This window comes from Stegodyphus dumicola, chromosome 1 (genome assembly GCF_044657685.1).
Source record: "Stegodyphus dumicola isolate Sdum_Otavi_A_Nest chromosome 1, ASM4465768v1".
Lineage (NCBI taxonomy): Eukaryota > Metazoa > Arthropoda > Arachnida > Araneae > Eresidae > Stegodyphus > Stegodyphus dumicola.
In genome coordinates this window covers 106,090,079-106,115,519 of record NC_140768.1, presented here as the reverse complement: position 1 = coordinate 106,115,519, position 25,441 = coordinate 106,090,079, and the positions used below count along the sequence as shown (strand labels likewise).

Sequence of the window (25,441 nt, the reverse complement as noted above, 5' to 3'; positions counted from 1 at the left end):
TATTTTCTGATCTGTATTTGGTATCCATTTTAGTGGAATTTCTGTTATGTGCATCTTAATTATACGGTCAAAAGTCGTTAATCCGGACTCGTCGGGACTTCGGCGATTCCGGATTATCGATTTTTCCGGATTATAGATCATCAGTTTAAATCTGGTAAGATGGCATGCAGAAATTATAAAATTAAAAATATGAAACTGTAATTTATGAAATAAAGAACAATTATGATCTAAAGGGTATTAAAATTTACCAAAAAAAAAAAGCTTAATATTTATTTGTTTACTTTATTAAACATTTCTTTCAATGTAAGTTGTTTAAGTTGCTTCGTTTTTTATGTGATAATACATTCTCTTTAATTCTATAAACAGACATAATTTCTTGTTCAGTTACAAAGTTCCGCTGTTCAAGTCCTATAATTGCTGTGACGAGAATACCGACTAATTTGTCAATCGAAATTTTTTCGTTTTCAATAACCTCTGTCGCTTTCTTTGCTATCGGAAGTGAATTATATTCACGAGGAATTTGATTTAAATCATATCAAAGACAGAGTACATCGAGATGAAATACTACATTTAGTAAGGAATTATAAGTCAAATAAAATAAAAACATCTGCCCTGAAGATAAGGCTAGTGCTGACAGAACAACTTCCAATTTATTGCGCGCCGCGGCGTTAAAGATACACAAACGTTAGAGTTTAGATAAACAAAGAATATGCCTTTATTCATTTTTTGCAGCAATTCCACTTTTTGTTTAATGGACTTCGAAACATACTTTCGCTTTGTAGATCCTTTACATATTAGTAAATATATATCAGAAATTCTATTTGACATAATCGAAAGTTCAAGCTTACTTTTATAAAATTGCTCTAACAGTCTGCAAAAAATAATAAGCCGAATCCAATTCGAAGATTAAGGAACAACGCAATATGCAACATTAACTCAATTAGATAATTTTAGCTTAGCTTATACCTTCTGTTATACATTAAACGCGCATTCGTAAATGTATTTTGTGCACGCGCACACTCATATTCGTAGCCGTAAGGGTCTTACGCGCATGCGTAGAAAGTTTGTAGCTTTGAGGTCTGGATTATAGATCATTCCGGATTATGGGTGTCCGAATTAACAACTTTTGACTATACGGCTTAAGAGCATATAAGTTTTAATTTAGAAGTCAAACAATAAAAATCAGCATTATATTTTCAAATTTTCACAGGATTAGTTTTGATGGTTTTATCAAACCATCATCCTCGGTGGAAATGAACCAAATGTTTGTTGTTTGACTTCTAAATTAATATTTGTTTAGCATGTTATTGTATCTTAACATAAAAGTTTTAAAAATATTTTGTGAATAACATGATAATATTAGCTAAATGTCAGTTCTGCTGTGCTATACAAAAATGTTCTTTATTATAAAGATTACTTGAGATAGCTAAAAGTAAGTATTATAGTCTATGGTTATCTTTGTTATAGGCTCCTTTCTATCATTTAGCATTAGAGGCTGTTTTATTGTTAATGGTAATCTGGTTGCTGTTTCATAAGAGCTATAAGCCTAAGGAGACAGAATTAACTGAACAGGTAAGCTTAACATCTAACATCATGTAAATTTTTAAGTTCAAGAATTCTTTATTTTATTTAGTTGTTTGCAAATTTAAGTAATTTGTAGGAAGTTTGAGAAATGTGAAGGAAAAAACGCTGTTCTGTATGATGGTTTTTATTCTTAATAAAATAAGATTTGTGATACTAGCTCCCTTGTAAAACATTTTTGGAATTTTTATTTGGCATTTTGGTATGAATGCAAGGAATGTTATAATGAGATAGGTTCTTTTTTTTAATTATTAATCAGAATATATGTATAAGTGCAGTGTTATGGCTAATATAGTTAAGCTGAAGACCAATAAGGATAATGTATTCATCTTATTGCATAAAAGCTGTAAGTAGCCTTTTTAGCACCAGAAATGCTATTAGTCTTGATCCTTACTCTAAAAAGTTGTTGCTACCAAAAAGTATCATCATTTTATTTTTCAATTATTTTTAAAGAAGTAATGTCAAATAGTATCATTATTTTATTTTTTAATTATTTTTAAAGAAGTAATATACAGAAAGGAATTCTAAAACTAGGTTGCTTTTAACTATTGAATTAATTAGTTTTACTATTGAATTTTGTGTGGCATAAGAATGAAGAAAACAGCAATGTGTAATAATAAAGTTAAACGTACAAAAGTAATAAAAATCTCCAAGATGGAGATTTAAGCATTATGTATCAGTTAACTTTTGTGGATAGAACTATGCTATTTTTAAATACTCAATTTTTAATCATCCCCCCCTGCCCCGAAAAAAAAACTTTTACACCCAAAAAAACTTTTTTTTTAATGTTTTGTGTGCTACCTTTATTTATCAAATATTGTTGTTTGCACTTAAACCATAAAATTGAGTTCGAGAGCAATTTTGCAAAATAATTTTAAAGTGAGCATATCTTTAGAATTTCCGATACAGTCTTGCGTGCTGGAGATAAAAATGTTTTTTTCGCACAGTGTTGCCATTGCTTGCTTGAAATCGTTGAATTTCTTAATGAAAAATTCATTAAAGTTTTACAAAATATGAAATAGATAATAAAAAAAATTCCATATTTGATTTTCCAGATGCCCATATTCGGATGGAAGACATATGTTATTCAAATTTGGATAGCTCTAGGTACCCTTGTTTTATCACAATGCAAGAAACATACATACATTCCCTGTTCAGCATGAATTTATTCTTCATGGCATTCTGCCATGTAAAGTTCCCATCAGTTTTGGTACAAGCACTTGCTGGATAGATTTTAAAAAGAAAGCAGGAAATTTTTTAAAATGACACCTAAATGTCACAAAAGCTATACTGCTGGTTTTAAGCTTGATGTAATTTCCTGTGCTGAATAAATTGGAAATAGAGCAGGCTTGAAAGTTTGAAATGAACTAGAGATGCATTCAGTATTGGAGAACTGAAAAAGAACTAAAAAATATGCCACAACAGAAATGAGCAAAAAAACGGGGTACTGTAAGGTGGGCGAATCTAGAAAACGACCTTCCCCAAACTGTGTGAAGGAGCAATGAGGAAAAGTAATGGCAATTTCGACAGTAAAAATTCGCTTACAAGCAAAATTTATGGCAAATCAAATAAACATAAATGACTTTAAAGGATGGTCTTGCTGGTGTAGCAAATTTATGAAAAGAAAAAATATTTTTGTGCGTACTAGAAAATATATGTTTTTTAATGAAAATGACCTTCCAAACTGTGTGAAGGAGAATGAGGAAAAGGAATGGCAATTTCAACAGTAAAAATTTGCTTACAAGCAAAATTTATGGCAAATCAAATGAACATAAATGACTTTAAAGGAGGGTCTTGCTGGTGTAGCAGATTTATGAAAAGAAAAAATATTTTTGTGCGTACTAGAACATATATGTTTTTTAATGATGTGTGGTTTCACTATATGGGAATTAGAACATTCTCAAAATAACAATATTATGTGGTTAGCAATATTTTATGATTCCAGGAAAAGGTAGTGGCTACTGTTTGTTATTTTTTTAATCCCAGAGAGTTGCATTAAGAACATAATAAATATGAAACAAATTAAAGCAAATAAAATAAGACTGAACATGTGGTTAAAAGAAGAAGTTGGAGTACATTTGTAACAAAGAGCAGATATTTATTTACAGATTATCACCACTACTTGGCACTAATCCGAATTTCTGACAAGTGATTTTTTATGCAAGTGTTGAAATATTCAGAGGTTATTTTTTGTCACAAAATATTATTTGAATCGGGTATTGGTTCTAGTTATACATGTTTATTTGCCATACTGTAAAAATTTAATGTTTCTTTTCTGTTTCAGGAGAAAGAGCAGTTAATTTCAGAGTGGACACCCGAACCTTTAGTTCCAGATTCTGATGAAAATCATTACTCTTTGAAACCAAGAACTGTATCTGGGTAAATTTATATTTTTATTGTAAAATCTTATGCATTTATAGTTTAAAAATTGGTTTTCATGTAAGAGTAATATCAAAATTTCATTTTAGGAAAGTTGGAAAATTCATAGTTATAGATGGAGAAAAGAAATGTTTGAATGCATCCACTCATAATTATCTAGGCTTAGTAGAACATCCAAAATTAGAGGTACAGTGTTTTCTTAATTTTTTTTTTTTTTTTTTTAATGTTATAACCATCTTGGTATTAAAATGTATAGTAAAAGCCTGACTGTCTAGTATTCAAGTAACTGGAACATTTTAGAATTAAAAAAATTCCTCCCCCCAAAATTAAGTAAATGAGATATTTGTAATGTCATTATAGAGCTTGTTATCCTGTTAGCAGACACACATTGTTGCCAAACCATGTGATTTAGCACCAATAATGAACAAGTCGGGCATCACAATACAGTCGGTAAGAATTTCATCTTGGTTTTACGTAAATCTGATTAATTTCCGACAAGCTGGTTAAAGTTTTGTAAAAGAAGGATGGAACTACTCTTATATACGCCCTTGCTTGGTGACAAATTTCTCACCAAATATTTTTGGCGAGCAACTAAACGGTGCCATATTACTATCTAAATTTTTTGTCTACATTTTGAATTTTAAGCCTAAAATGTCTCCAAAAACGCACAATTTAAGCTAAAAATCCGAAACAAAAACAAAAAAATTTATATAGAAAAAACGTAAAGTTTCTAACTAAAAATATTTGACAAGAATTCATGTACACAATGATATGTTTTAACTTAACAAAAAAATCACAGAATTGCACAATCTATGCAGTGAAGGAATCTACGAACTATACACACCTAGCTTAAATAAATTAACATAACAATAAATTTCAAAGAATTCCGTGTACACAGTGTTATGTTTAAACTTTAAAAAAATCTACACATTGCACAATCTAGGCATTGCACACTAATCAACAAAATAAACTAAAATGACTAAAATAAATTTGAAACAATTTAAAAAAACAACAATAACAACAGAAATTCATACTAAAAAATGAACATAACATTCTGCAAAATAAAAACAATAAAATAAAATGCACTTACCATAATGAATGCTTCTTCGAACAGCAGAAATATCAATTTCAAACATAACCAAAACAAAAAACACAAACACTTTCTTCAAATAATATACAAAGAAGTTTTTAATTTCTTCCATTCAGCAATTCTTATAATTTCTACAAATTTGTTGAAAGCATCTTCTCCCGTTTCAGAACAGTAGTGGAAAAACATATAGACTGCCAAATAAAACTCAAAATCACATTTCTGATTATAACTAGGCAACGTAGCTTTAACATGCTGCCACGTACTCTATCGTATTTATATGACAGCTAGACTCGCTATTTACAAAATTGATACTATGGTTCACAAATAAATGTTCAAAACCTTCTTTTCCTAAATCCTTGTAGGATTTCCAGCCATCCAAAAAAATAGTTGTACCAGGCTCAATTTACTCTTTAATGCACTGCATTAGAGTTTCCTTACTTCTATCATGCACAGCCAGTAAAAATTATTTCATAAACCCTCTTTCCACACTTCCAGATACCAACTGCCCTTCAACAGGATGGCCATGATGATATTTCCTTTTGCCAAATTTCGACTCGTCAACTTCCACCACTTTATCTTTCCTCCCTATCTTGTGAGACGCAAAGCAAGCAAAGTCTATCATACATTCGTGAATAAAATTTCGCCAGTCACACAATGTCTGTGATCAAAAGTACCACAATTTTGCTATATCACATGTCTTTCTGCAATTCAAAATTTCGAAAGTAACGATAAAAACTTCCTCCAAAGTCAACTTACTACACAAAAACCACAATCCAAATACACTGACAGCCACATACTTTACTAGCAACCATTTGCCTGCACACCCACACAAGTCTATCAGAAATGCCATTCTTTGTCCGAGTTCTCGTATCAGCTCCTCATCTCAGACACGCCAAAGTCTGTTTCAAAAGTCCTGACTCCCAGAGAAATTCCAAAAATAAACTTCGACCTGCATAAACACACCCGTGAACAAAAGACTCAATAACAACTCCAACATTGTACCTTTTAATACTAAATTTACTTAGCACGTAATCTAAAATATGCGACTGAAATCTTACCACCACATCTTTCATTGTAGCGTAGGTCATTTCAAAACACACATGTCACGAACCAATGAGCAAATAAAACCACTACAGCAAAAGAGTAAGTTTCAACATCAAAAGGGTTGCCATACAAACAACATTGTCCCCCAAACCATTGCACAAAAACCAGCACAGAACACATATTACTACATTTGGCGACCTGGGGCCGCATATAAGAGTGGTACTAAAAGGTAAAAAGTTGTGTTTTTTCTTTACATTTTGAAAGGGAAAAAATATTAATATTTGGGGCCTGCCTTCTACGGGACATGTTGTAGAAGTATTTTCAAAGGTAGAGGATTTCTTTGAAAACGCGTAAACAATGGTGATGCAACAGGAAAAATTGTGATAAACAATTTAAGTTTCTTATGTGCGGTATCCATAATTTGTATCTGTTTGTTATCTAATTAAGGAAGGAATGATCTGTTCCCTTAAATATCTTCCAGTATGATTGGGGCAATTTTGCCGACTTTCTTGTTCGGTGGGGTGTCATGACCGGATAAGATGTTTTGTTTTTGTTTTTTAAAGCTTATGAAATATGTTGGCTTTTCTGTCTGAAGCACATTTTACTTCTGAAATCTTATGTAATTTTATATGTAGGTTTTTGATATTTAAATTGTTAACTAATAAGGTTACTGATTTTATAATTTAGACTGAAAATTTCTTCCAGTCATTTGGCTTTTTTAATGTGCATTACATTTTTTTTATATACTCAATGATCAGAAATTTCTATGCATCTGACATTCAGTATATCCCGAGATTTCCAAATAATCAAGTTTTTCTTGTATAATTCTGTGCAGTTATTACACTTTAAAAGAGGTTCCAGTGTTTTCACTTATGACATAATATTTTGTCTAGCAAAATAAAATCCATAAACACAATCATGCCTTGAAAACTTATAAATGGAATGAATGGAAAGAATTTAATTGAACCCCCCCCCTTTTTTTTTTTTTCCTTTGAGAACATACAGACTCCCCGTGCACCACATATGTACAGCACGGGGCTTACAGAAGTAAGTTAACTAGAACATTAAAGGTTACATGTATAAATAAACATTAAAAATTACATGCATAAATAAAGCGAACAAAAGCAGAGAACAGCAGTCTGGACTTCACGAAAACAGATAAGTTCACTGGCCAAGTCACTCCGAACATTTTCAAATCGTTCTGTAAGCATAATCTAGGGCCATCAAATGAAGGGCATGAGAAAATAAAATGTTCCACATCCTGAGGAACTCTTTTTGAACATTCACATAAATTGTTTGATCGTAGATTAAAACGAAACAGATAACTTGCAAATTTACCGTGACCAGATAAAAACTGAGACACTTTAAAATTTAACGAGAGGAAAGACTCGGAATTCAGTCTATGGTAAATAGAAGGAAGGAACTTTTTGGTGACTTCCGCATTACAAGATGAAATGTATTCCTCATTCCACATAGCTAAAAGCTTTTTATAATGAAAGGATTTCCAATAACTCTTTGGAATGCTAATGTTGATATCAATGGGTAAATTTAAGGCATCTTTAGCTAAGAAATCAGCTCTTTCATTTCCGTAGAAACCATGATGAGCACGCACATAAGCAAAGCAGATATCAATACCTCTAATTCTAAGTGAACTAACAGTTACTAGGGTTTCGATAACTAATTTATCGCAGCTGGTAATACTGTTCAAAAGTTGAAGAGAAGAAAGAGAATCAGAACAAATAAGGTACTTTGAGGATGTTGTCCCATGATCCTGGATCCATTTGACGGCAAGATAAATGCACAGAAGTTCTGCTTGAAAAACTGTACATTCATTCCGTATACGGTGTCTAAGAAAACAAATCTCGGAATGGCCTTCAAAAAGAACAAATGCAAGGCCAACCTTGTTGTTCATCTTGCTGCCATCTGTAAAGAAAACCATATGAAAATTTATTTCAGCAGTCTCTTTATAATCGCAGAAATTTATGGGTTCTAAAGAAGCGGGAATTGAACCCCTTGCAATGTGTCATTGCTGCCTGCAATATAAGACTTTAAATTCATCTTCCATTTGTCCTCATGTACTGTGAATTTTTAAAGCTGCAATTCAGCAAAACCTAAAATATTAATTTATCTTTCATGTTTAATTAGTCTGCTATTAATTCATGAATTCAGTGATTTAGAAACCAGAAATGCATTTCTTCATAATTTAAATCATTATTTTGAATTACATTTGATTCATATAAATCAAAATGTATTTAATTTATAATGTCTTTCTCCTTATTTTTAAGAATTTTTGGTACATATTTTTAACACAACCAAGCTATCAATATTTATTGAAAGTCGGTGAACATTACCAACTTACCAAATGAAAAGACACTTCAGAAATTTAAAATAAAAATTTTAATTATTACATATATGAAAAAAATGCTTACATTTTTCAAGTTATCTTCTGTAATTCCAACCCCATTCATCTTCTTACGTATAAAGTGATCTGTTTTTATATAAAAATTTTCAGAGTTGCACAAAAATGAGCACAACCTCGGCACTGCGAGCTGTCTATTTTGCCCTTTTTGCAACAAAGTACTGTATTTGTGCAGAGATTTTACCATAGTTTTTTCTTTTGCTGCTAAATTCTAGAAATACATATTTTAAAACTTAGTTTTAAGGCACAAAGTATCACGATTTCTCTATAAAAGCCATTGAAACATGAACTACAACAAAGAGAACGTACATGAAAATGATGCATTTGCTCGACAGAAGAATTGTTATGTGTTTGGTTCTCTAAAGAATGATTATTCGTATCGTTGTCAGAGTTTGGCACATTCTGAAAATTTGGTGACTTCTGTTAAGGTGTTTGCAATAATACATAAGTAGTGAATGTTTTACACTGTAGTTGTAATCAATAAATGGTATTTCTAACTCCATGTACAGTCAAAAGTCTTTAATCTGGACATCATAATCCAGAATGATGTATAATCAGGAGACCTCAAACCTACAAACTTTCTGCGCATGCGCATAATACCTTTACGCACGCGCATATGCATTTACACATGCACGTTTAATGTATAACAGATGGTATAAGCTAAGCTAAAATTATCTAATTATCTGTTTCAGTTAATGTTGCAGATTGCATTGTTCCTTAATCTTCGAATTGAATCTGGCTTATTATTTTTTGTAGACTGTTAGAGCAATTTTATAAAAGTAAGCTTGAACTTTCGATTATGTCAAAAAGAATTTCCGATTCTGGAGCTGCCGAAGGTTCTACAAAGCGAAAGCATGTTTCGATGTTCATCAAACAAAAAGTGGAATTGCTGGGGGGGGAAAGGATAAAGGCATATCCTTTGTTTCTCTTACCATTCCAAAATCTGTTTATCAATTTCACGCTGCTCTGCGGGGAAGGGGGTGTGTGGAAATGTTACAGCGGGCAATGAACTGGAAGTTGATCTGTCAGCACTATCCTTATCTTCAGGGCAGATGTTTTTATTTTATTCGGTTTATAATTCCTTACTAAATGTAGTATTTCATCTCTATGTACTCCGTTTTTGATATGATTTAAATCAAATTCCTTGTCATTATAAATATTACGAATACACATCAAATAGTTTTCTGGTTGCAATATTCTAATTTCGACTATGCGTAATGTATGTTTTATGCATGCGCACGTTGAAACAAATGTTTGATAAAATAAACAAATAAATATTAAGCTTTCTTTGTAAATTTTGATACCCTTTAGATCATAATTGCTCTTAATTTCATAAATTAGGGTTTCATATTTTTAATTTTATAATTTCTGCATGCCATCTTAGCAGATTTAAACTGATGATCTATAATCTAGAAAAACTGATAATGAGTTCCAACGAGTTCGGATTAAAGATTTTTGATTGTATGATATAACTTGAACAGAAACTTTCTGTTTTAATCACTACAGTGTTTTATGTTTTTTTAAAAAAGGTTTTTGAAATTCTTAATGGCATATTCTACATCTCCATGTATTAGATAACTTGTTCAGAAAAACAATTTTTTAATCACTACAGTTTTTTGTTTTTTTAAGAAAAGGTTTTTGAAATTTTTAATGGCATATTCTACATTAATGTGAAGTTTTGGAATACAGTTTTTAAAGATTTATTATTTGTATATGTGTACTGTTCTTTGATATCATTAAGTGAAAAATGTATTAATACTTTCAAAGCGTGCAATTTAAATTTGTATTTCTGTTTAATTTTTTCTAACAGAGAGAAGATACAATTTTCTATTTCTTTTACTTACAAAACTTAATCGTATAGTATTATATTTTAAAATTTGTTTGGATTTTGTGGTAGTTATTGTTGATAATTTTTATATACCTGTAATGGAAAAAAAATGATATGACTGAAAATTAAAAAGTATGATCTTCGCAGCAGTTATATCAAATTTTAACTTCATAAAAATATAGTAAAAATGCTATCTGAATAAATCTTAAGGATTACTTTATATAAAGAAGACTGTTTTGCAAAATTCCATTAAAAAGGTTTTTTTTTGAAATGGCAAAAAAAAATTATTTATGGTACTGAAGCACATGCATATAAAATACATTTAGGATGATGTTAATATATATATTTTTTTGTTAATTTAACCCATTGTGTTTTCAGATGTTAGAGTCTGGATATATATCAGGTATTTCGAGAACTCTCACAATTGAAAGGCTAGATTTGTATAGAAAGAATTTGAAATTTAATTGAAGTAATAATGGCTGTTATTTCATATGATTCTTGATAAATTTAATTGATAATTTTGCACTGAATTGTTTTAAATGTGCGAAGTTTTTGTATTTGCTTGTTTTTAGACGGCAGCATTAAATTGCTTGAGAAAATATGGTGTGGGATCTTGTGGACCAAGAGGATTTTATGGAACTGTTGGTAATTGGAAAAAAATCTGAATTTTTCTTTTCTTTTCTTTTTTTTTTTTTTTTTTTTTATTAATAAAAACCAGCATTTGTATTATCATTTTCACCTTATTTAAAATTATTTAAAAATTGGTTATATAATTATTTATTTTTGGAAACATAAATAAAATGTGCCTAAAAGATTTGATGTTTGTTCTGATTTCTGTACTAATTTCTTGTAATGTACATATATTTTCTGTTAATAGGCTAAGGTACTTTAATGATAATTTAGTGCTGGTAAGATATTTTGCAGTTATGAGGTTTTAATGAGTGAAAACAAAATTTAAACCTTGCTAATATTGACAAACTAACCAATTATATTACTCAAATCATATCGTATTAACCATTAATATATATGTCATGTTAACCATATTGCTATAGTTATCAATAAAATTGATCTACTAAAATGCAGTTATATACCAAGAACTAATTTTTCTTAGTTCTTAAACATTTTGAACTTGATTCAGAAAATCTGAGAAATTTTTATTTCACGTTACTGTCTTCTCGAGTATATATAAAAAATTACTTTTGATGGAAAATTTATTAACATGTCTCCAAAAATAATATGTATTTAATAAATAATACCTATTAGTTTTCTTTTTTTTAATGTGGAGAATCATAGGGTAAAGTTTCAGTTTATGCAGTGTGTTGAACAAATGACTTCCCCCCCCCCCAATGAATTCTTCTAGAGTTTCAAACAAGTCATATATTGGGAAAATAATTAAAATGCTTTCATTGATACTTTATACTGAGTAAGTCAGGATTGCTTAATTTTTATAGTCTTTAATTTTTATTAGCTTGCAATACTTTTTAGAAGTGGAAAATTAATTGCATGTAGTGCAATTTTCAAAGAAAAAAGTAGCCTCTATTTGAACATGTGACATTATAAAGAATAATAATTTAATTCATATGTATGTGTATATATATATATATATATACACACATGCATATATACTGCAATACTGTCCCAACTCGAAAAAGAAGAGTTTGAAAAGTTTTGAGATAAGCATGTTTAAAATTATCTTTGGTTTTGAAATGCAGGAGTCACAGGCTTAATTAATGGATTAAGGATTAGCTTTTCTAAAAGGCTTCATGGGAAGTCTGTTAATAATAAGTAGAAAAATGTTATAAAATTAACATAAATTAGTAATAAATTGTATCAAATGTAATATATATATATATATATATTTTTTTTTGGTTTACATTATTTTGAATTATACTTCAAGTTTACAGCTGATGACAATTAAAATCAAGTCAAGAAATTATGTTTTATTAATAATGTTACCACAATTTGATTACAAAAAGGCATTATTAATGTTTCAGTGCTACATCATTAATCAAAATACATTACAAAAGAGAACCATTTTCAAGAACATCATATATTTACATAAGTTTCAAAGGAGAACAATTTTCAAGAACAGCCTATATTTACATAAGTTTCAAAAGTAAACCTACTTTTATAATTTAAATTTTAGATTAATGTAAAATGCTGAATAGCAGTTTTGTATTATATTGCTGGTGGTTAAACTTCATAGATTGCCAAATTTCTTCTTGCAAGAGGTTTGTTGTAAACTTTTTTTGGTGTTGCTTTCTGGAAGAGCTGCAAACTTTACTTCCATCTGGAACCTTTCATATTGATTGTTTCTGCTTCTCTGGAAGGAATCATGGTATAGTATTTGCAATAAAATTTGATGTGTCTGATCTGTGTACTTTACGTCAGTAAAGTCAACAGGCTCTAACTGGGGAGTGTCAGGCTCTAAACAGGCTCTAACTAGGGACACAGTATTGACAAGCATCTAGATATTGGGTTCTCATCTATCCCAGAGTTCCACACTCTTTTCGCTCGCAGTATGCCATTTCCGATTGTGGGGAGGGATCTCAAATGATAGAATAGCTAGTGAATGAAAATCCTCATATTGCAATTTTCGTAGTCGAGTGTTTACAAGCTAATTTGATCAAACATGTCTGATCACTTTAAAACTAAACGGTCCTTTTCAGGGCCAAGTGTTCAATCTGATGAAAAAATCAAACTAATTCGGATCTTTCTACGGATATGATTACATGAAATTAATTTCCATGCGGATGTGAGAAATCCTTTTTTTCCAAATTTAATTTGAAGAGGCATGTAATAAAATGCCATTCAATGGATGAACACATATTGCAGTCTCTAAATTTAAAAGTATCTGAAACATCCAAACTCAAAATATGTGACTCTAGTTGTAATGGTAATCACATTTCAATTAAGAGACTGCATAAATGTCCTTTGTGTAAAGGAGATTTTGAAAATGAGTTGATAAATGAACACTTTCTACAAGTTCATGATGTAAAAGTTGAAGCATCAGAATTAAAATATGAATCCTATGAAATTTTTCTTGAATGGGAAGATGATTTAGAAAATAAAACAGACATGGAAATAGTTGAAATTTATAATACATGTATCTGAAAAACCAATTGCCACTGGTACAGTTACATATTTTAGATGTCACCTTTCAGGGCATTTTCATTCACAGAGTTCTGGAAAGCAATGCATAAAGCTATTGGGCAGTAAAAAAATTAATGCTTATTGTCCTGCAAAAATAAAATTGGTCAAACAAAACGAGAGGAATACTATGCATATTTCCAGGGAACACACGTAGGGCATGAAAATGATATGGGTCATCTTTTCCTTTCAAGTAAGGATAGAACCTTTATTGCATCAAAAATAGCAGCTAAAGTACCATTTGATGCAATTTTGGATAAAATTCACGATTCCATGTCTGATTCTGGCCTTGAGCGATTGCAGTTTTGTTTATATTCTTCTCAATAATCAAGCAAAAGGTTGGCATATTACAACCAAGTTTTCATGTCAGATATGGCTGATTATTTTTTTTAATGCATGGGTTTCAGAGATGGGCATACCTGAAAAACGCCTCTTTTGTGCATGGTGAAGAAATTAAAAAAAAAATCAGTAGTACAGAAAAACAAGCCCAAGTGTATCAAGTTCTCTGCACTCTTTTACAAGAATGTGATATACAGAGTTGTAATACTGCAGCAGAAGCTGTATTAAATCACTTGAAAAATGATCTCAATACAATTGATTTTGCAAATTATTTTTTAATACATTATTTAAAAGATGCAACTACTTGGGCTTTTCGTCACAGAGTTCATTCGGGATGTAATACAAATATGCACTTTTGAAAGAATGCATCGAACGCTGAAGTACATATATTTACGCAGAAAAAATTTTAAAAGACTTGATAAGACTGTGCATGCAATTATGAGATTTATTAGGGATAAAATGTTTGATAGAATCATTACATCAAATAAAGGAAAATTGACAAGTAAATTAGAGACTTGAGAAACAGACATAAAACCAGCTTAGTACTGTCATCACAAATTATACAAAATGAAAGTGGCTGAATTATTTCATCAGAAAACAATCTAGATTTGTATACCATACAAAAAGTGAGCAGTGAGGGTAACTGTGAATTGAAGTGTATTGAATGTAATGTATGCAGACACACATATGTGTGCACATGTATAGATTCTTCAATTAAGTGGAATATGTGTAAGCATATTCATTATTTATGCCAGATGCAAGGAAAACAGTCCAGCAGATACAGTTTATGATTCCTGTAATGATCCTTCATTGATATTAGATGACACAAATGATATAATAATAAATGAGTTGATGCAAAGTATATCACAAACTTTGACATTAGCAGAAAGAAAAATGACACTGCAGAATAAATTTACAAGCTTATAAACTCAATAACAACACCTAATGAAGTGACTAAAATGGAGAAAATTTATAAATCTGCTGAATCTACAGTAACTGAATAAATACGAGCATACCACACTTTGAACTCCCAACTATAAATATTACAGCAAAGATCCTTTAAACAAACAAAAAGAAGAAAAATAATGAAAAATTCAATTCAGACATCAGTACAAAATTTTCCTCTCACAGTTATGATAAATAACAAGACAAATATTCAGGGCCAACATTCTTAAAATTTTCATTGTTTAAAAATTACATTATATTGAAAATTCATTTGATGTCCTGAGTCTTAGTAAAATTAATTTATATTTCTATTTTGTATAAATTATGTTGATATTTATCTTTCAAAAATCTTTGTAAAATTTCAATTGACTTTTTTTGTTTGAATGTATGAATCTTATATTTTATCAATTAAATTCCTAAACATATTTTCATTATAACCAGCTTTCAAAAATAAGATCATTTTGCAAGTTTATTGATGTGTTTAATGCTAGGCTTTCAATATTATTCCACTGAAAATATTCAGAATTCTTAGCAGATATATTAATTTTATTAGTATTAAATGGATTTATAAAAAATTACAATTGGCTGTAATGCCACAAAATTGGCTAATCTGGAAAATTTCTCTTATATTATGTCTAATTTTTACATAGTTTCTGACTTGACTTTCTCATAATACGTTTGGGATCGGAGAGTATGGTAATAGAATTTCATTAAATGACCTCTCAATAATACTACTTGAGATTTGAATGCATTTACTGTGCTCATCATATTAGTGATATCACAATTTCCCCGCTGCAATTTTTAATTTATTTAAATGTAGACAGGAAGTAAACATGCAAAGACAGTATGCCTGAGGTCATCCTGAATATTTTTGATGAATTAAGGTTGGGGGAATATAGTGGCCATTCTATGCAAAAAATACCCTCATTCTCCAGGTAATCGTTAACAATGTTTCCTCAATGTGGACATGCATTATCATCCATAAAAAGGAAAGCAGAACAAACCATTGCAGTATAGAATTTTACATTACAATGGGTATAGAACTTCATTCCGATACTGCACATCTGAAACAGAACCATCTTTAGAAGGTGCAATATCCCATTGAGATTCCAGCCTACACCATAATTTTTTCACCTGTCAGTGTGTGATGTTTAATGATGTTCTTGGCCTGATTTAGTGTGCCTCATTCTCTTCAGATCCTTATGTACTTGTTATCAGATTTCAAGGTAAATTTGGATTTTTCCATGAACAGGATATTGTGGCCATCTAAGACAGTCCAGTTGAGATATTGATGATACCACTTTCATCTTCCCATTTAGATTTTTGGCAGTTAGTGAAACACAAACACTTTGTACTCAGGTGCACAGCATTCAACCATGAATGTAACAGCTGTAGAGATCACTCGCCGATTCCACCTGGCTACTACACTTTAACTGCCCAACTGGGATAATAACTCTGGCTGCTGTACCAAAGGGTCCACATTCGAATCCTGGAGGGGGCATGAATGTTTGTAAATATATAGTATCTGTTCAGCATAGAGGCATTCTAAGCATGCAGCAAGCCAAAAGTCTTTTCAGGAAGTTGGTGGTAAGAGAAGAGGTGTGGGAAACTCGTCCACTCAGGTTGCTACCTCTCAAAATTGGGGGTAAACAAGTGAGATTGATAACAACAACACATTACAAAGTCTGAAATCCAGGCATCCAATATCTCGAATGATCTAACATTAGGGTTTTCAGACCATCAACCAAAAAATAAATAAATAAATAAAATAATAAAAAAAGTTCCCCCTCCTCACAAAATCTAAGAATGGAGATTAATATTCATTAAAAAGAATCAGGTATGTCATAAATGTAATTTTTGTCCTCACTAACTGAAGTTACTGCACTTCACTTTCAAACACCTGTTGGCTAAGCAGTCACACAGTTACCAATAAAAATATATTGATTGGTGTTGTAATGACGGTAGCCAGAATCCCACTTTCGGTGCTTGTGTGGTTTTGAGTGGCTACAAGGCCAGTGCTAGGCATTAATTTACTTAGCAGTTAAATGTCCCATATCAATGCTTGGTAGCTATGGGAACCTTATTCGTATATAATGCTCCATTTCCAAAATCATAAAAAAAAAAGGCATTTTATAAGAATGAACAAATGTTATGGAAGAGAACAAAATTTGGTTGTTTCTGATTATTCACATCCCTTTGAGAAGCTACAGAAAAGTACTGATGTGGCAACACACCATGTCACCAAAATGTATTTATGTGACAACATAGCATATCATCCCTAGATAGCTTTTTACTTTTTTGGACATTTTCGTCACTGTGACTGCAGATTATGATCCCTCATATGAGAAATCCAGCATTTTCACATAGCAGTGGACCGTGTTATGAACTTTTTATAGTCTTCAGCGAAAGCTTAGCTTTTTGTATGCACACAGTGTTATATAGTTCCCTTAACATTTGAGGTTCCATGCATTAAAAAAACAAAAATTTGGAAAAAATAACTTTACACATAGATAATTAGCCCCTAATGCAATGCTACTTCATGCAAGAAACCAGGTAAACCTTTATGGCAATTCATGATGTGGTGGGATACTGCTTGTCCCTTAACATTTGAGGTTCCATGCATTAAAAAACAAAAATTTGAAAAAAATAACTTTACACATAGATAATTAGCCCCTAATGCAATGGTACTTTATGCAAGAAACCAGGTAAACCTTTATGGTAATTCATGGCGTGGTGGGATACTGCTTGTCCCTTAACATTTGAGGTTCCATGCATTAAAAAAACAAAAATTTGGAAAAAATAACTTTACACATAGATAATTAGCCCTTAATGCAATGCTACTTCATGCAAGAAACCAGGTAAACCTTTATGGTAATTCATGATGTGGTGGGATACTGCTTGTCCCAATAAAATGGCATCTTTGCCTGAGTGTAAATTCTCCTAACATGTTTGAAGTGCTAGTTTTAACAACCAAATGAAAATACAAGATACATATAAAAATATTTTTTAATAATTAACTAGAAAATATTGATCATGTTTGCAAAATAATAAATATTTTTTAGAAAAAAGTGTGTAATTAAAAAAAAAATCTGAATATGTATTCCAATAAAAATATATTGATTGGTGTTGTAATGATGGTAGCCAGAATCCCACTTTCGGTGGGATTCTGGCTACCTATTCTGGCTCTATTTTCTATTACACAGTGCCAAATATTCCACTAGCGGTGACTTTTGGAACTAATTTGTTTTTTCGCGGAATCCTTCGTCCCCCGTCTTGTTTAATCTTCCTACGAAATGCGGCGTCATTCTCGCAAATAGATTTTTGCTCCAGTACTTTCTTTATTTGCTACAGGTTTGAAAAGGAGAATGCTTAGAAGGCCATCACATTTTACCTCTCGTTCCCCTGCTTAGGATATTTTTCTATGGTGGCTCACAGCTAAATACCGGGTGGCCATAATTAAACTGACAATGCTCACAGTGTTCTGTAGCACGATCTATTTGTGAGAATGACGCCACATTTTGTAGAAAGATTAAACAAGACGGGGTACGAAGGATTCAGCAAAAAAACAAATTAGTTCCAAAAGTCACCACTAGGGGAATATTTGGCGGTGTGTAATAGAAAATAGAGTGTTAACAAATGCAAATCAATATGGAAATTACCTTTTATTTTGCATTCAAATGAGGTTCAATGTTGTGGACCACATATTGCATTCTGTGCATAGTATGCACAACAGCAGAAAGTAACATGTCTGCAGAAATCTCCCGTACAGTCAGTGATATGTTATCCTTCAACGTAGCCAGGTCCTGGACCACTCCTTGATAGACCTTGGACTTAAGGTAACCCCATAGTCAGAAGTCACATGGGGTAAGATCAGGCGACCGAGGTGGCCATGCAGTTGGAAAGTAGCGGCTAATGACTCTTTCTGTTGTGAATTTCTGTCGTAGCATCTGTTGCACCCGTACAGCAACCTGTGGAGGGGCTCCATCTTGCAGGAAAATGATTTCCCCCAGGCATTGTCTTCGCTGAAGTGTCGGAAAGACAAAGCTGTTCAACATGTGGCTATATTTCTCTCTGGTAACAGAACAGGTTTCCGGTCCTGTCAGGGTAATGTTCTCATAGAAGAATGGACCTACGATAAATTCTGCTGTGAACCCACACCAAGCAGTTACCTTCGGTGAATGTAAGGGAATTGCTGTGACTGCATGTGGTGGTTTGTCATCCCAAATTCGGCAGTTCTGGGTATTCACAGTTCCATTCAGGTAAAAGTGGGCCTCATCTCCCCATAAGATTTTCCACGGCCAAGCATCATCCACCTCCATTCTGGCAAGAAAGGTGAGAGCAAAAGTCAATCGCTTATCATGGTCGGGATACAGTAACTCCTGTACACGGCTGATCTTGTACGGATAGAAGTTGATAATTTTTCATAAGATTTTCCATACCGTACTGTAAGGCATATCCACATTCCGAGCTACTCCACGAGCGCTAGAGGTGGCAGCAATATTGTCTTGTCCTCTGTCGACAATCGCCGTGGCAACTGCTTCGATTGTATCCTGTGGTACAGGTTTTCGTCCTCTGCCTGACTGAACCTTTAGAGAACTTGTTTTCTCAAACGTCGCAACCATTGCTTTTAGCCCATTAACTGACACAGGACCATTACCTTTATGCATTTTTTTGTGCGTTCTAAAAGCACGAAGAGTGGCTGACGCGTTGCACTGGTTGAGGTAAAATAATTTAACCAGTAATGCACGCTCGACTAAAGAAGGAGACATTGCACATAAACTTTCAATCTGATTGATTCGAAACATAACACCCAAGCCTTTTGAAACCCAAGTAGCTGGCACTGTACGAATGGATGTAACGTGAAATTTGAATAAAGAACTTCTTCTTCTCAGAGTACGTGATATTGCAGATCACGAGACTTTATCGGTGTTTATGCAGATTTTATGCTTTTTTAAAAATGTTGCCATATTGCACTTGAACTAAATCAGAAAATGTGCATAATTAAAGATAATTTTATTCCATATTAATTTGCATTTGTTAACACTCTATTTTCTATTACACAGCGCCAAATATTCCCTTAGTGGTGACTTTTAGAACTAATTTGTTTTTTCGCAGAATCCTTCGTCCCCCGTTTTTTTTAATCTTCCTACGAAATGCGGCGTCATTCTCGCAAATAGATCGCGCTACAGAACACTGAGAGCACTTTCAGTTTAATTATGGCTACCCGGTACATATCATCCATTTGGTATTCAATGACATTTCATGTTACAGGATTATATTTTCACTTCTTTTGCGAAAATACTAAATATTTTTCAAGTTTTACATTACTGCAATTTATTGAAAAATATAAATTTGTGATATCTGTATATGAAATGAACATAATACTTGAATAAAAAAAAAATTAAAGACAAAAATGTAATATACACTGTAATTTAGATATATATGCTTATAAATAAACAAAAATACTATAGGAGCAAATATTTAAAAATTAAAAAAATGTTAAACATTTAAAAATTATTCTTGAAAATTTTAAAACAAGAAATTCCTTTCTTTTGAAGGCACTATGGAACTTCACATACTTCATACATCCATGTTGTGTGCTGCTCACTTTTTGTGCTGCATAAATGCACAGCGTGTACAGGGCTTTTTGGTATATGTTTAGTATCTTTGAGTCTTTTTGCATAGGGGACATATGATTTGTGGCTCTTTACATGTACAAGGCTTTGGTATTTTTTTTCTCTTCGTAGAACTCATATTCAGTAAATTTCTAGTTATATACATTTTAAACAATTTTAGAGATTTTAAATGTTCTCACTCTGTAGGTAACAGTTTACACGATATGAATGAATTAACTACGCAAGCATCAAGGAAATGAAAAAAAAATTCTGTGCCACCATTTAATACTTTTTCTGTCAATCTGATATACAGTCAAAAGTCGTTAATCCGGACTCGTCGGGACTTCGGCGATTCCAGATTATCGATTTTTCCGGATTATAGATCATCAGTTTAAATCTCGTAAGATGGCATGCAGAAATTCTAAAATTGAAAAAAATATGAAACCGTAATTTATGAAATAAAAAAACAATTATGATCTAAAGGGTATCAAAATTTACAAAAAAAAAAAAAAAAAAAAAAAAAAGCTTAATATTTATTTGTTTACTTTATTAAACATTTCTTTCAATGTAAGTTGTTTAAGTTGCTTCGTTTTATGTGATAACACTTTCTCTTTAATTCTATAAACAGATTCTTGTTCAGTTACAAAGTTCCACTGTTCAAGTCCCGTAATTGCTGAGCCGAGAATACCGACTAACTTGTCAATCGAATTTTTTTCGTTTTCACTAACCTCTCTGTCACCTTCTTCATGTCTTTATCCATTTTTTGCAGCAATTCCACTTTTTGTTTGATGGACATCGAAACAGACTTTCGTTTTGTAGATCCTTTGGGAGCTCCAGCATCGGAAATTCTATTTGACATAATCGAAAGTTCAAGTTTACTTTTATAAAATTGCTCTTACAGTCTGCAAAAAATAATAAGCCTGATCCAATTCGAAGGTGAAGGAACAACAATATCATCAACATTAACTGAAATAGATAATTTTAGCTTATACCGTCCGTTATACATTAAACGCGCAGGCGAAAACGTATTCTGCACTTGCGCACACGCATATGTGCAGTCGTAAAGGCCTTACTCGCACGCGTAAAACGCCTGTGCGCATGTGTCAACGCGGCGCATGCACAGAAAGTTTTTAGCTTTGAGGTCCGGATTATAGATCATTCTGGATTATGGGTGTCCGAATTAACGACTTTTGACTGTGGACGTTTTTAAGTGGTCAAATTAATCAGCATATCTCGTACGATTATTATAGTTTGCAATACCTTAGAAATAACCATAAAAACCGAAAGTATCACAATCGCTATAGAACAAATGTTCGGAAAACATTTTCAATGGTCCTGTCACCTGATAGCAGTATTTCCTACATGTGTGGTGGGACAAATTTGTCCCACCTTTTAATTTCAACCCTATTTAATTAATATATATATATATGAATTCAAATAATACTTTTTATCTTCTATCTTATTTAGTTTTTTTTTATCTTATCTAGTTTTTTTTTTATAATTTTTAAATAATACTATTCATTCTAAAACCAAAAGTTGTCCAAATTATTTAAATTGCATAAGAAATTTTTAAAAAAATGCTTCAAAATTAGACCTGCAAAGAATTTTTTCCTACATGATTTCTATGAATTACTAGTGCCACCATCTGTTATATATGTAGGAAACTGAAAGATATTATCGTATGTATTTTAAACAGAATTTTGCAGCTTTCATGTTGGTGATAAAAACTGATAAAAATGGCGCTCCGCTGCCGGTCAAAGGCTTTATGGGCCTCTTTTTTTATCTTCTTATTTTAGGATTTCGATTCCAAGAAATCAAACAGTAGCACAAAAAACCAAGTAGTATGTGTGTATTGTAGAATAAAAAGAAAAATATAAAAAGAAATAGGTGGTGCTGGATGCATCATTAAAATAGACACAAAAATACTCAAATAAACATCTCTCTCCAAAGTTGGCAACAAATTTATAATTTTTGGTGTTGGTGGGGTGTGATAATTAGAAATTACTTAAAAAAGTATAGGTATGAAACGCTTCTTTTCAGGAAGGTTATTGTTGACCAACTTAGTAGCATGAATACCAGAATGATGAGTAGGTTCTGTCAAAATTTCTTCTCTCAGTTTCATTTGCTTCTTTGCTTTGCCTTACGTGCTATACCGCCATGCTTAACCCCTTAACTGCCGCGGGCGTATATATATGCCTTGCTCAGCCGATGCGTTAACTGCCCCAGATGCGCAGCCGATGCGTTAACTTTGCGAATAATTTTAGGTGTAGCAGCGCAAAGCAAATGATAGCAGTTTGGAAGGACGTATATATACGCCTGGGGCAGTTAACGCATCGGCTGAGCAAGGCATATATATTCGCCCGCGGCAGTTAAGGGGTTAAGAAAGAGCTTTCAATGATAGGGAAAATAAACAATTTTGCAAAAGAATTTGGAATGGACACTTTTATAACTGATACATAAGCACCAGAAAAACCACTTAGTGCTAAAAAATTTTATTTTGTAGCATAGCACAATTAAGAGGATGTGTAATGCCAATGAAACAACAAAACATGTACTAGTGTTTAAAGCTTCATGTCATGCCATAAGTAGTTCATGAGTGATTTGAATTGAATGACATTTTGGAAAGTTAAAAGTCTATCTGTGAAAAGATATTTTGAAACTTACATAAAGTGATAAATTTCGTATAAATCTATTTTAAGAAGGACATATTGACATATTGCTTACATTGGTGCAGTTTAGGATATCCAAAGTGTGATTTTGGACAACAATTCATTTTCATGAATGAATGCTGTGGTAAAATTCATATGTAACATTGCAACTAAAACCTTACACCCTAGGATATCGAATATATTCCTCCTGATAGCAGATGTTGTAGAAAGAAACCAACGGTTTCAGTATATCTCAAGTTTCGTCAATAGAATTTATTTTGTCTTAATAGAAGTAAACATGATTATATCATTTTTTTCATGAATGATGCAGATATATGAAAAATGTGAGGCATTTACAGGGTTATTTCCCAAAATACTGCATCTAAAATAGAGCGAAAGTTTTTAGAGAGATTGCTGTTGATATATTGTTGCCTTTAAATCCAGTTTTGAAAAAGTGAGGAATATGGTAGAACTTGCTATTTTGCCGAGCAGTAGCGGTTTTAAGAGGTGGAGGTAGAGTGATTGCGCAGAATGCCAAATATTGAATTTTTTTTTTTTTTTTTTTAGATTTCTTTGTGAAACTTTTTGTGAAATGTTCTATCTTTATTCAGTTGTTAATTTATCTGTTGTATCAAGTTATTTGTTTAAGTCTGCCTTATATAACACAGTTATGTACTGTGTTATATAAGAATAATCCAGTTATGTCTTATTTAAACATAAAAACATAAAAGTTAATCCAGTTATGTCTTATTTAAACATAGTTAAATAAACATAGTAAAAACATAGTAAAAAAGTTAATCCAGTTATGTCTTATTTAAACATAAAAGTTAATCCAGTTATGTCTTATTTAAACATAGTTAAATAAACATAGTAAAAACATAGTAAAAAAGTTAATCCAGTTATGTCTTATTTAAACATAGTTAAATAAACATAGTAAAAACATAGTAAAAAAGTTAATCCAGTTATGTCTTATTTAAACATAAAAGTTAATCCAGTTATGTCTTATTTAAACAATTACATTGTTCAGAATTTATGTTGAATTGTCAAGAATAATGTTCAGCGTAATATGTTGCAAAGAATAACACAATGCATATTATGAAATGTATATTGTAGCGAGTATGTGTAGCAATGTGTTAACATGCAATGTAGCCAGGAAAATGTTTAATTTCGCATGCAGAAAAATCTATATTTTGCCCTTGCATGGCTATGTACTTTGCCCTTGTATTGTTTTCGGAGTGTAGCTTCAGATAGTTGCGGGATTTGGACAATACCCGATTAGTCTATGTAAGCCGTCTGGGTGTCCGGACCTGCTCTCACCTGTCACCTGTATTATATCTGTATACATGGTTTTCTGGCTATACACAGCATTCTTGTATAAATATGGATAAATGAGGTAAATATATGTATATATACAAGTCCTATATACAAAGATATTTACAAAATTTTTGATTTCTTAGCTTTGTGAAATTGTTCAAAGCATGTCACACCTTTTTGATAGAAGCACAAACCAACTTTGTAGGTTTTGAACACAAAACTTGTTTTGTGCGACTTCTTGTTCCGTGCAACAATATGTTTAGAATTCCAAGTAAAAACTTGAGGCTGTGTTGAGGGGCCTGGGTAAGATGGATCATCAACTTTCTCATCAAATAAATGAGTTTCATCCGACATATCACAACAGGATTACACAAGTGGTTCAGGAACGTATATCTCAGTATCGCTGCTATCTTCATGCTCTGATTTAGAATAAGAGGTAATTCATGAAGCACTTTTAGAGCATCGGAAAGAGTTAGACCTCTCCGCGCCATTTATGGAAAATTGATAATAAAAAATTAACTACAATTAATACTAACAGTAAAGAAAAATAAGCTATAAGATATACATACACATAAAAATATCTACACAATTATTGAAAATAAACAGGAATGAGACTAAAAAGCGACAGCAAAAAATTCACGCAGCTCTAAGTAAAGATGACTCGAGCTACTGATAAAAATCCCGCCTGAAAATTGCTTACAAAAATTTCAAGATGACCATATTAGGGCTTTCATAGCACAAACCACACCTCACTCCTCAAGAGTGCTTTGTTTGAATTCATTCCCCCAAAACTATGTATATAGAAAACATATACAACAGATGTTTTCTCTTAAGACAGATGTTGTGATGCGTAATAGCATGAGATCGCTAAAGGCGCAGTGTTCCCACTAATGGAACACCCCATTTTATTCAATGATTCTGCGCATGCTTTGTATGAAAAATGTAAAAAAAATATATAAAAAATTATATGGAGTACAGCCATCAAAATTATACAGAAATTGGTTTTCAAACAAATTTTTTTGTATCACCAAAAAATATAGAAAATTACTAGAAAATAAGTAGATTTTAATAACACATCATAAATGAAAA

General features: G+C 31.8%; 1 protein-coding gene across 6 annotated transcripts in view; it reads left to right on the top strand.

Moving 5' to 3' along the window:
• The window catches only part of Spt-I (serine palmitoyltransferase subunit I), an 86,782-nt gene that overhangs the window by 8,523 nt on the left and 52,818 nt on the right, over window positions 1-25,441 (top strand). For 4 of the 6 annotated variants that reach the window (XM_085818848.1, XM_085818825.1, XM_085818840.1 and 1 more), the window contains exons 2-5: window positions 1,468-1,572; window positions 3,866-3,960; window positions 4,050-4,146; window positions 10,914-10,986. In XM_085818848.1, the coding sequence (XP_085674974.1) occupies window positions 1,468-1,572; window positions 3,866-3,960; window positions 4,050-4,146; window positions 10,914-10,986 (370 nt within the window). The remainder of the gene's footprint in view (window positions 1-1,467; window positions 1,573-3,865; window positions 3,961-4,049; window positions 4,147-10,913; window positions 10,987-25,441) is intronic. The other 2 variants (XM_085818842.1, XM_085818830.1) reach the window with 2 other exon arrangements.